The sequence below is a fragment of the Cynoglossus semilaevis genome, chromosome 9, assembly GCF_000523025.1.
Source record: "Cynoglossus semilaevis isolate Cse_v1.0 chromosome 9, Cse_v1.0, whole genome shotgun sequence".
In the NCBI taxonomy this organism is placed as follows: Eukaryota; Metazoa; Chordata; class Actinopteri; order Pleuronectiformes; family Cynoglossidae; genus Cynoglossus; species Cynoglossus semilaevis.
The window spans coordinates 11,086,656-11,099,378 of record NC_024315.1 but is presented as its reverse complement, the minus strand read 5'-3'; the positions used below and the strand labels follow the sequence as shown (position 1 = coordinate 11,099,378).

Here is a 12,723-nt window from a genome sequence, read left to right as displayed (position 1 = left end):
TTTGCGACATTCTTGTGTCTCTGCTTTGAAGTTTTTTGTGATTTTTCTGTTGTTGTTGTTGGTTTTGTTTTGTCATTTTTTGGTTGGATAGTGTCACCACGTTGGCAGTTTTTGTGTTTTAATGCTACTTAGTGGATGTGAACATTTTGTTAACATTACTTTACTGACTGTGGTTGTTCTGCTACTACAGAGTTATTTGTCTGGTCAGTTTTAAACCCTTTGTCTATTTTTAGCTTTTCCGGCAGCTGTCACCCAAATGTGTTATTTGGTCACTTGGTTGTTTAAAGTCCTTTGTTCAGATTTACCTCAGTAACACAGATTGACCACAGGAGGTGGCAGCTCCCGTGTATCTGTGCACTTAAATCACTGATGTTCTCTATGGACTTTGGTGTGGTAGAATGAGTGGTTCACACACTATAGTAAAAAGCTGGTGGTAAAGCAAAGAAGTGAATGGATTTGATGATGTCATTGGTCTACGCCAGTAGTTCTCAATTATTTTCTGTCATGCCCCCCCTTGTGGACAGAAATGTTTTCACCCTCCTGGTCCACACCCCGCAAATTGAAATACTATTGAGAACCTGATAACGTATATTTTTTTCTGTACAAACCACTGTATGAGTTGCTGCCACCTAGTGACTGGAGGCTTGTTATTATTCAAGCATTACAGCAGTGGTACACTTACTGTATGTCCATATTACATTGGAAGCCCCTCACCCCCCACCCCACCCCCGCACCTCACTGCGCCCCCTAGGGGGGCCTGCCCCACTATTTGAGAAGTAATGCTCAAGGCTAAGGTGGGTTTTACTGTCTGAGTCCATTTTCTCCCTTTTAGCTTTTTGTACAAATTGTAAAAAGTCATAGAACGTAAACATGAAACACCTTTATTTAGAAAAAGTCACATGGGGAAGAAAGAAGCTGAAGACGTCGATCACGTCGCCGGTCACATTTGAGCTTGAAGGAAATGTTCGTAATTGGCTCGAAGGACAAACTCAAAGTAGGGTTTGGTTTTTAATGAGCTGAGGTCGTCGGAGTCCAGCAGATCTGTGACATCGGGCAGGTAGGTCTGCAGAGGAACACCTGAGGAACGACAAGAGGGTGGTCACAGAGAGTAGGACAGGAGAGAGAAGATGGCCTCTGCTGCTGTGAACCACATAGTGCTGTTTCGAAAAGCCTGAGCACACTGTCCTGTCGGCTGGGATTAAAGGAACCCTGCTGCAGTTCCACTGAAAACATCTGAGTGAACTAAAAACAGAAGAGATGTCAGCTGACTCAAGCTGAAATGATCATGTGACCTGACAACCAACTTTATCCAAGATATCCTGAGACCAAGTTCAGAACTAGGAGAAAGAACCGAGGCCTGGACTCAAGGCAACAATTGCAACTGAGGCAACTGAGTTACCAAAGAAGAACTATCCAGGACTTCGGACACTGATACTGAATGAAACTAAAATGACTACTGTAGTACTACCAGCTCTCTTACACCGTGTTTGACTCGCCCTGATGACTAATCAGGATTGTCCACTGACCTGCTGTCTCCGGGGGGGGAGGGGGGGGGAACTACATGTCAACTCCCAAATTTGGAATCAATCCCACAACCCTCTGGCTGCACTGCCTACTGAGTTACACCCTCCCCCCCAGTACTGTTCAAACGTTTTAGGCAGGAGAATACAGTCACTATCTCTATGACAGCAGTAAACAAAAAGAATGTTTGCAGCCAGATTGTTGGACGTGTTTAAGACAGAGAATATGTTACCCAACCACTAGGAGGTGGCCCCACCTTTAGCCTCCAGGGGCAGGGCAAAAAAAAAAAAAAAACATGTTTAGATTTTACACATAAATAAAATGTCCCCAGAGCCTAGGATGGAAACTAAAAATGCTGAAAATGACTTTACACTTACTTTAAATACTAATAATAATGCTGCAAATAAAAGGAGATAAATAGAAAATAAAGGAACCAGCCCAAAACCTCCACACAGTATTTGACTTTTGACTGATGGTCCAGCTGGTCTCTCACCTTCCTGTATCAGTTTGAGGAGGATCTTGACGAAGACACTGTCCTTGGCTGCATCCAGAGGGTCGTCATTTCCATCGGCCGTCGACCAGCTGAGACAAAGGGGGGAAAAAAAGATGAATAATCTGGGAGGGAGGAGAAGTGAAAGAGAACGATGATTATCGGTGCCTCACTCGTCTCTCCTCAGAGCTTTGCTGAAAATGTCACACTTCAGAGCCTGGACGTCCACCTGGTCCTCCTGCAGCAAAAACAGTGGGGAAAAAAAGGAACCATTCAGGATGATGTCTCTGCAGCATCACGGACGGAGAGGATGTCTCTCAGACACAGCCTGACCTGTTCCACATACTCCAGGAGGTCCAGGGCTTTCTTATAGTCATACTCATTGGCTCCTCTGTTGTCGTCACAGATGTAGAGCTGCAGAGAAAAAGACCGTTTACCTTAAGCATTCTCACAAGTGACTTTGACACGTGTGTGCGTGTGTGTATTGACCTGGATGAGGTTGTGAGCACTGAGCAGAGGCATGTTGTCAGGATTCTGCTGTTTATCCTGCAGCAGCTGTCGGGGCAGAGTCTCCTGGTGCAGCAGGAAACGCTCCTGCTCCACCATTTCTGCGTGAAGACAAAACATAGCCACAATCGGGGGGGTGCTGTTGTGCTAGTCACCTGTCAGACACAGGCAGGCTGAAGCCCATGTTTATAAACCAGTGAATGACAGCACCAGTGTCCCTGTGAGCTAAAATCAAGAATTCTCCCTATGAGATTTGGTGTGGAAGCTAAAATCAGGGGGTTTTCTATGAGCTTTGGTACAGGTAGAGTCAGTAGTTCAGAGTGTGAATAAAGGCAGTGAACGGACTTCCTCAATGTCATAGACTGAAGCTAATCAGGACAGTACCGTGGACTTGTTTGTGGATCTCGTCTTGTGGCAGGTCTGAGGCCAGGGCTGTGAGTTTGCTCAGAGCCAGCAGAGTCTTCTTCTTCACGAAGTAACGTGTCTCCATGTTGGTCTGACTGTACAGCGTCTTGTGAGCCTGTGAACAACCACGACAAAGTCAGGAACAGGCACAGAGTAGGTACACCCGTCTGGTTTTTTAATAACACTACCCTTACCTTCATTTTAGCTCTGTGTCGCAAACTATTAGCTGTGTTTTTTAACCACTAGCCGATGATTCACTGGATAATTGGTAGCTGTTTTTTAATCATTTTTAACTATAACTCTTAGCAGTTTTTACTGCTTTAGCTGTCTTTTAAATGATTAGCTTTTTATGTTGGTCTAATCTTAAGCTTTTCATGCTGTTTTTTAAAGGATCAACCTCTAAAGATTTTCACTTTTGACCGTGGTACAATGACTGACTATTTCTGCCTTTCTTTTAATATACACATGACATTATCATGTACACTGTGTGTGTGTTTGTGTGTGCGCATCATACACTGGCATAGTCGTGCACATGGATGTGGTGCAGCCAGCTTAGGTGCTGGTGAGACTGCAGGAAGGAGGCCAGCTGCTGATGCTGAGCTGCAGGCTGAGACAGAAGCTTCCCTCGTTTCCCCTTCTCCATGTACCAGCGGAAAAGGAAGTCAGAAAAGTTCTGCGCAGGAAGAAGGAACAACACCAAGAACCTTTATTTAAAATTTAGAGAGCTTTATATTACTATTTTATGATTTAATCCAATTTATTAATTTTATTGTCATTTATTTTCACATGAGACCAAGACTGAATCAAGCTAAACGAGACTGGACCAGTACCTGACCTGGACCAGAGCAAAGGTCATTAGGAGGTTTCTGTGACCCAGATTTAGTGAAACCTGTTGCAGTTCAATACCTGCTGGGAGAACTTGTTCATGTAGAGCTGCAGACGGCTCTGGTTTTCTGTCTGCTCACACATCTGGACCAGGATGTCAAAGTCACAGTACTTCTCTGCCAGAGTGGCAGCCCACTGGTACTGACCCAGTTCCACTGTAACACACAGCCAACACGAAGCCGCTCAGCATGAGTGTACGGGAGTTTGTGGAAAGTTGTGACGACGGAATGTGATGTCGCTTACTTAGCGGGTGCAGAAGCTCCGAGCGCCGTTGGATGTACTCCATCTCCAGGCTGCTATAGCGATCCTGCTGGGCCAGCGGAGGGCGCTGCTGCTGCAAAGAAGTCAACTGAGCCACGTATCCTCCCAGGTAGATGTCCAACAGCGCCACCAGCTGCTCACAAAGAACGCCACGTAGAGACGAGTCGGCGTGGGGGTACACAGAGTGCAGGATGATGTCGTGTTGGCGGGAAATGACGCTGCGAACAGCAGTAGACGCTGGAGGGTGAAAGAAAGGTCAAGGGTTTGATTGCTGGTTATTTAGCCATCATCACTTATTGGGTTTTTTTTTTATTTCATTGATGAGGAGGGGGTTCAAAGCGCAGGTCAAGATCAGTGAAGTCACCTGTCCACGGAACAAACTCTGGCTCCGTTGCAGTGTCCTCAACACATCTGTACAAGGACGCTTTAGTCTCTCGGTACTGTCCTGCTGCCTGGAGCATGTCCTACACACACAGGCCCACAGAAACAGACAGAGGGACAGAGACAAAAACACAGATTCAGACCTCAGTGTTCTATGATGGCCATACCTGTTATATTTGGTACTGGTCCAATCTTATTACAAAGAGCTAAAGTTTAATTTAAAGGTGCATCTCCTAATATACTGCCACCTTCTGGCTAACTTTTAGCCTCATGCTTTACCTTGATGATGTTATTGACGGCGAGAACAGTCTCGGCCCATTGGACGGAGTTCACCTGGTTCTCCTTCAGGCTGCGCTCCTCCTCCTCCAGGAGACATTCCAGTGCCGATGAAATCTGAGACACCTGAGGAGGAAACAGAGAAGGTGAAGAGAACCTGACCACTCCAGTCCACCTTTCTAAAACCAAAGAACCGGTAGGACCTCTCTGAAGAAGACGTCGGCAGCAGTGAGGCTGGGAGGCACGGGCGTGTTACTCTGCTGCAGAGCCTTACTGATGGTGCGGGTGACGAGCTCTGTGTTCTTGGCGTGGTGGTTCTTCAGCGCCATGGCAGCCTGCAGCTTCTCAGCGTGTTCACACAGCAGAAGACGGGTCGCCATGGGAGAGGAACGCACCGTTACCTGGCCCAGACGCTCCAGGAGCCCCACCTGATGCAACACAACAAAAAATGTTCACATAAGGTTTCACAATAGAATTGTTTTGGGTTTTTTTTTTTTTTTATCAGCTAAGTATACAACATTTTCCCATAACAAAACTGTGAGCCTTGTTGTTAAAAAACACTGGTAAAAGATTTAGCTAATGTTCTCTTTTTTTTTGCCATTTTTACTTTTTAGTAAAATGGTGGCTTAGTGGTTAAGGAAGCGGACTTGAGTTGAGGTTTGAGTCCACAAGCTGTTACCACTGAGGTGCTCTGAGCATGGCTCCGTCCCCACACACTGCTCCCCCCTGCTGCCCACTGTTCACTTTGGTGATGGGTTAAAAACAGAGGTCACATTTGGTTGTGGTCAGTGGTGTGCTGTGTCACAATGACAAGGAGTTCACTTTCCTTCCATCCTTTTTAATGTAAAGTAAAAAGGTCTGCAGCGCCACCTGTCCGTCCATCTCTTGTGAAATTACGATATACTAACACTGTTCACAATTTATCTCCTTTACAGTGCCAGCAGACCATGTACCTGGAGTAGGAAGTCCATGAAGCAGCCGTGAGCCTTCATCTTGTCTTCCAGCTGGTGGAGGATGATGAGGGACGTGAGGGGAAAACCAACGCTCTCTGCGACAGTAAGAAAAGCCCAGAGACATTTTAAAGGTCAGTAAACAATCAGCTACTTACTGGAAGAAAAATTTGCATCATTTTCTAATGCACAACAGGTCACAGGTAAAGGTTAGCCTAGTAACAGTGGGGATAGGTCAAAATATGCTAAAACAGAGCTAAAACATAGCAATACAAACTAAAAAGCAACAACTAAAAGGTAAAATAAATAAATAAATAAAATAACAGTCATTAGATGGAAAAAAAGCAGCAATAATTATGGTGTAAATAAAAGTCACCAAGGCCATTGAACCTTCAGACCCGGCAGTAAAAGAGAAAAAAAACAAAACTCTTCTTACCGTCAGGAACCGATTCAGCCCAGCGGGGGTCAGATGCTGGGTAATCGTCCACCAGATCCAGGTCGATCTGGACTACAGTGGAGTCCAGCTCTGCCCCCTCACCATCAACAGGAAAAAGCTCATCTGTCAGCGTCTGCGCCCCCACCAGGTCATTCCTAACAAAGCACAGGATTGAGATGAAAGTTCCACTTGCCAACGAGACCTGGACATCCAAATATGTCCCAGTAAAAGTCCCCATCTCTTGGTTCTTGTTGCTGTGTTGACAGCAGTTCCTTGTACTATCAGACAGACAGACACATGAGGGCGCTGAGGATCTTCTCTTACCGACAGAACTGGAGAAACGCTGCCTTCAGGAGTTTGGTTTTGTCGTCCTGAGCCACAGCCTCAGCTCTGCTCCCAGTCTCCATCGCTGAAACCTAAAGATTGAGTCCAGGATTCTTTAGCAAACCTACTGTATTTGTGCCTGCACTGAAGGTGTCAGTATCAGTGCCCACTCACCTCTGGTGTTGCAGCCAGACAGGAGCAGAGTGAGTCCTCCATGGTCTCTGGCAGGATGGAAGCGCTCTCCCGAGCCACCACCGCTACCAGCCCGCTGTTCTGAGAGAAAAACACTGGCAGGTTGGCACAGCAGCCTCCGCCCCGAACACCATCTCCTGAACGATAAAAAAAAAAAAACTTTGAAAACAGATGTACTTGGTCATGGTTCAGGGCCTTCTATTGAATCCTGCAGATGGGATTCTGAAGGATTGAACAAATACAAACTCATGATTTTATGGACTAAGCAATTTTGGTAGACGAGCAGTAATGTCGCTTCACTAAGACTTTGTCTTACTGGTAAAACTTGTAAATCGCTACCTCTTCCAAAAATGCACAGAGAAAATCAGTGGTTTATTGGTGGTTTTTATTTAGTGGTTCTCATTTTCTCTATCGGTGTAAGAAAGAGTGGTTTAATAAAAGCTTGTTTCATGTTTCCTAACAGTGAATTCAGGTCATGATTAGAAATAACAGGAAAAAAAATGTCCTGTATGAGGCACAGACACAGTCATCGCTGACGTCGGGAGGAAAAACAGGTTTTAGACTGGGCTAATTACTCTAGTTAACCTCCAGGTTAAAGTTTTCTGCTAGTCTGTCATTAGAACAGCAGCAGCAGCAGCAGCAGGACTGTGATCAGGACTGATCCTGGATTGTGTCTGACGGATTCTGAAGTCTAAAGGTCAGTGTCTAAAGTCTCAGCTACTTAGTTTCTGTAACCATTCCCACAAAAACAACCTTCTTTCCGACTCAAAACTCTCACTGTTATGTTTATGTCAATTTGCTGTCACTTCACATTCCAGCGCTCCTGAATCCTCAACTCTGCTGAGGTCTCTCCCCCCCCCCCAAACTATCGAGCAAGAGTCGATTTCTAACTCTTGCTCTTCTTCCAGCTTTGTCAGACTTCTGTCAGACTTTGGAGTGACTGAAGAAATTCTAATTCTGACCGCCTGGGTTTCTAACTCTCTGTCTGTTGCTCTCAGTGCTTCAACATGGCTGCTCCTGGTGCCAACCTGAAATCTGAAGACCACTTCCTGTGCTCCATCTGCCTAAGCGTCTTCACTGATCCAGTTTCCACACCGTGTGGACACAACTTCTGCAAAAAATGCATCACTAAACACTGGAACATCAGCAGAAATCTGAACTGCCCCATGTGTAAAGAGGTCTTCAGCACCAGACCTCATCTGAAGGTCAACTGTTTGATCTCTCAAATGATCTCTCAGTTCAGATACGAGGCTCCTCCTGACACAAAGACGTCAAACGAGGAAATTCAGGAGATGACCCAGGACAGATTACAGAAGATTGATGAGATCAAACACTCCATGAAGATGAGTCAGGTTGAAGCAGACAGAGAGATAACAGAAGGTGTTCAGGTCTTCACCACTCTGAAGGACTCTGTGGACAGAGGTCTGAACCAGTTCATCAAGGAGGTCCAAGACAGGCAGACTGCGGCGGAGAAACAGGCCAATAATGTCATCACAGAGCTAGAAGATGAGATCACTGAGATGGTGAAGATGATCACTGAGGTGGATTATCATCGCAATTTCTCATCCAAAAAAAAAGATGCTCTGTGCACCAGGAAGTGGACAACGGTCAGGTTCCAACCACCATCCTACGAGGGGACTGTGATGAGAGCAGTGGATCAGCTGGAGGAGTTTCTGAAGGAGCAGATGACGGCGCTGAAGAAGGGGATCTTAAGTAGGATGCAGCAGTTTGAGGTGGACGTGACTCTTGATCCCAACACAGCCCAACAACAACTGGTCCTGTCAGAGGACAGGAAACTAGTTCACTTCACTGCTGTGAGGAAGAATCTGTTGGACATTCCCGAGAGGTTCTCCCATCATCCCTGTGTCTTAGCGACACAGAGTTTCTCTTCTGGCAGGTTTTACTTTGAGGTCCAGGTCAAAGGGAAAACCGACTGGGTTTTGGGAGTGGCCAGGGAGTCCATCAACAGAAAGGGGGAGCTTACACTCATACCTCAATATGGTTACTGGACCACTGGACTCAGACATGGAAAGTACATTGCTTGTGATAATCCACCAGTGAGCCTCCCTCTGGTGTCTCCCCCCGAGAGGGTGGGGGTGTTTGTGGATTATGACACGGGTCTGGTCTCCTTTTATGACGTTGATGCTGCAGTTCTCATCTACTCTTTTACCAGCTGCAGTTTTACTGACAAGCTCTACCCACTTTTCAGTCCTTGGTTTAATGATGGCGGTAAAAACTCCGCCCCACTAATCATCTGCCGTGTCAATCAAACCAACTGAGCTGGATTAATCAGCCTTCTAATTCAGCGTCACTCAACTCACCCATCCTGTTTCCAGAAGTGGTGTGAGGTGTATTTGTCCTCACTGTGTCAAATCTGTGACTTCACTGAACAACAATAGAAGTGAAGTGTCCCTGAGATCTGCAACAACGTCCTTAGAAAAGTGACAAACTGGTCCACACACTGGAAAGAACGATTTCTATTTTTGACTAAATTAGCTCCACTCTCTGGCCAGACTTCAGTTGCCTCCCCTTAAGTCCATGTTCTAATCCAGTGGATAGTGAGCTGGTTCAAATCCCACCTTGGATAAAATTGTGATGCGTAGAGACAACACTTAAAATTCCACCGCCCCTTCTACTGGTTTCCTGATTTGTAACATGGTACAAAAGCGTGTGTGTGTATGTGCAATACAAATAAATAAATCTACTTCTACAAATGGGCAATTGTTGGTGTGGTTTCATCCAAAACTTTACCTAATCCCCATTCTGAGAACAGACCTCAGAGGTGGAGCTTCTTACCAGGAGAGCTGAAGGTGATTTTCTCCTCAGGCAGCGCCGCCCTGTTGGTTCCTGTCGAGCAGGCGAACACCAGCTCCTCAGTGTAGATGTAAGCAGTGGAGCCAGGAGACGACGGCAGCACCAACCGTGTGGCGTGCAGAGCTTCTTCACTCTGACGACACAAAAAATAAGGTAAAAACATTGTTAGATTTGCATTGCTGGTTAGGAACAAAGAATGTAGAGCAATAGAAACATGTTTTCAAACATATTGCAATATATAAACATAACATTCTGATGTTTCCTAGTTTTGAAAAAGTTGCAGTAATGGTAAAGGCCGGATTAGATCAGGATTAAGGCTGGGATCATGGTCTGGATCAGGTTTGGGGTGAGGATTGACCTGGAATGGAGGGTTGAACTTTGTGACCTCCACAGTGAAGAGGTCAGAGATGGCTGCTCCGTTGTCCTGCAGGGTCACCAGGCAGAAATAAGCCAGACATGGAGAGTCTGAGGGATTCCATGCTGCAGCCAACACCACCAGACCACACCTGTGGAAACACTGTGGGTAAACTCCTGGTACAGACACACACATAGACACAAAAAGCAGAACACACACTCACTGGCTAAGCTTCATGTCCAGATAAGCCACATTTGCCCCCTCCTTCATCTCCTCGTAGTTACTGTCAGAGCCCTGGGGTTGAGTCAGAAGATGAAAAATCAGCAAAATTCATGGAAACATGGGAAGGAACGGTATTATGATAAGACCAAAGATTCAGTAAACAGCATTTTATTATTTCATTTTTTGCTTTGTCTATCACAGAGGGCGCTCACACTGACCCATATGGCATCTGCAATGCTCTCAGTCAGAGCTCTTTGAGTGTCCCAGCGCAGGACATGCTGCTCCCAGGTGTCATCCAGCTCCCATTTGTTTAGACCAGAGCTGGTTAGTGTGTAAAGGCAGCTGGCTCCGCCCACCCACAGGACACTGTGCAGCTGCAGTCACATGACAAAACAGAGCATGGTGTGGATGGTCTTCTTTCATCAACATGGATTTACAGTAGAAACTAACTGGAGATGTATTTATAGCCAACGCTTTTAGCTAATATTAAAAATATCTAAGTTTAATATTTGATTATTTGCTTTGTTTTCTAACTTGTTATCTTCGACTTCGATTATAACACATACTACTAACTAAAATATCATTTAACACTCTTTGGATATTCTCTTACAGTCTCATTGGCCGGGGGTGAAAGAAAGGTGCCAAAAAGGCTAGAGACACGGCGTCCTATTCCAGACAGCACGCCCTGACCCTGCACCAGTTCTCGGAAATGCAGCTTTCCTGCCGAGTCGACACTGGCTCTGAGCAGACGGTTCCTGAGCGAGGACACAATGAAGCTGCCACCCTGAAAAAAAATTACCAAAAAATTACAAAGACAAATACAGCAAATACTTTCTAACTTTAGCATAATGCTTTTGTGCTTATTGTTTATCAAATGGCTGTCCAATCTGATTCTTGACTTTTAGCCACATTAGCACAATCGGTTGATGTAGCTATAGTGGCTCATTTTGATTTATGTTTATCTAAAAAAGGGAGACTTAACATTACCTGTGTTTGCTAAAAAAAAGTAATGAATTTACAGATGTTTTTAAATAACTTTTTTCTTATGTTTATTTTTGGTAGTTTTGGATGATTCTAAATATAATGGTTAAATAACATGAGATCCAGTGTATTTTACCAACAGCATCTTTTAGTTATTTTGGTGATTCTTTGAAAAATACTATCCCTTAGGACACATTAAAAGAAAAAGTTTGTCAAAAATGTCTAGTAAGGTAATCTGGTGAATAAAACACTGGGTAAATATATGAAACTAATTCCTGGTTTGGTTAGAAGGACTCACTCTGACAGTAACCACAGAGTTACAGAACTCTCCCAGGTCTAAGTCTGTTTCACTGTAGTTTCCTTCCTGAGCCAGGTTGGGCCAGAAACGTGCCCGTCCTTCTGCAGAAACCACCAGGATACAGACGGACTGAAGGGCGGCAGACTCCAAAGGGGAAGAGGATGTGATGTCCAGCAGGTCGGCATAGTAGCTGTGCTCACTGGGAGGCAGCTGAAGCTCTTTACACACAGACAGCTGTGGTAAAAAAGGAAAGGTGGAGTTAAGGATATTTTCTGTCAGAGTCCACTTCACTATATGAAAATGACTCTTCTTCTTCCATAAATAGTACTGCCATGAACCCAAACGTATTGAACAAATCACTGATTCTCAGTGTAGTCTTTGGTCTCTGACCTAATATCTTCATGTACTTGGGAGTGGAAGCTAAAATCATTGATTTTCTTTTCTCTCTGAAGATATCTTGGTGAATTCCTGGGTTTGGTCCTACCTTGGCCACAGCAGTCTGGCTGATCTTCCAGATGATCAGTCTCTCTCCACAAACCATCCAGGCCCAGCCACTCTCTATCACCTTCACTGAAATCTGTTCATCAGCTGCAGGAAGCAGAAAAAAAGCAACAACAGCTCAAAAGAAATCATAGAAATTCTCAGCCAGAAGCTAAAGCGCTTTCATAATTTTTTTAAATTGTCGTATTGTTTTTTACCAAAGGACCGATTTTTTTATAACTGACAGAACATAAACTGTAACTGTCGTCCTTTTTACAGCTACCTTCAGCCATGGTCAGCGCCTCCATCACTTTGACAGGCAGCGAAGAACCAAACGTCTGGACGTCGTAGTTGACAGTCTCTCCAACATGGCTCTGCCCCCTGGTGGGTGTAGACCTGGGAGAGAGCAGAGACGGAAATACAATTAAACGTGGGTCATGTTGTTGTACATTAAGACTTTTGATTGTTCTGGTTCTGGATTGGGACCTGGATAAATGTAGTATGAATTTAAGGAAACTTTAAGAAGACCAGGTCTGAGTGAAGGAGTGTGTCACCTGTTTGACAAATGGACAACTCAGTGTCCACTCAAACTTGAAATTGGCCCAAATCAGGAAATGTTTTAGGGTTCTCTTACCTAGCGGATAGGTTCCTCGACCTCGGGGTAAACAGCAGACTGCCAGCGGTTCCATATGCGTTCTTTCTGACAGGAGTCCGGTTCTGCTGCCGGCGGCCCGAGCCCGCGACGGTGCGGGGACTGAACATGCTGTAACAACAGAAACTAAACCGGGAAAAAAAACAAGGACTATGAAAAAGTATTACTTAAAGAGGAGGAGAAGGACCAACCACTGAATATAAGCCTCCGAATAACGCGCGATGCAGGCGCCTTAAAATGACGTCACTGTCCCTCCGATTTACCCACATTAAAAATCGTCATGAACATGAACT

The 12,723-nt window shown here is 45.1% G+C and overlaps 2 protein-coding genes across 2 annotated transcripts; one reads left to right on the top strand and one right to left on the bottom strand.

Annotated features, from left to right (window-relative positions):
- Positions 1 to 865: 865 nt before the first annotated feature.
- Positions 866 to 12,689, bottom strand: nup133 (nucleoporin 133). The gene is made up of 25 exons (XM_008317208.3): positions 12,413 to 12,689; positions 12,062 to 12,174; positions 11,783 to 11,886; positions 11,299 to 11,532; positions 10,630 to 10,803; positions 10,238 to 10,393; positions 10,021 to 10,091; positions 9,801 to 9,948; positions 9,425 to 9,575; positions 6,611 to 6,765; positions 6,437 to 6,528; positions 6,113 to 6,267; positions 5,680 to 5,774; positions 4,930 to 5,154; positions 4,730 to 4,852; positions 4,434 to 4,533; positions 4,052 to 4,306; positions 3,830 to 3,963; positions 3,438 to 3,596; positions 2,903 to 3,038; positions 2,501 to 2,619; positions 2,345 to 2,425; positions 2,185 to 2,249; positions 2,015 to 2,103; positions 866 to 1,077 (listed from the first exon to the last, which is right to left on the bottom strand). Exons 1-25 carry the CDS (start codon positions 12,538 to 12,540, stop codon positions 941 to 943), a joined length of 3,399 nt encoding a protein of 1,132 aa, XP_008315430.1. The 5' UTR covers positions 12,541 to 12,689; the 3' UTR covers positions 866 to 940.
- On the top strand, positions 6,774 to 9,342 carry LOC103383884 (E3 ubiquitin-protein ligase TRIM39-like). The gene is made up of 2 exons (XM_008317207.3): positions 6,774 to 7,325; positions 7,627 to 9,342. The coding sequence occupies exon 2, from the start codon at positions 7,636 to 7,638 to the stop codon at positions 8,905 to 8,907; it is 1,272 nt and encodes a 423-aa protein (XP_008315429.1). The 5' UTR covers positions 6,774 to 7,325; positions 7,627 to 7,635; the 3' UTR covers positions 8,908 to 9,342.
- Positions 12,690 to 12,723: the final 34 nt, after the last annotated feature.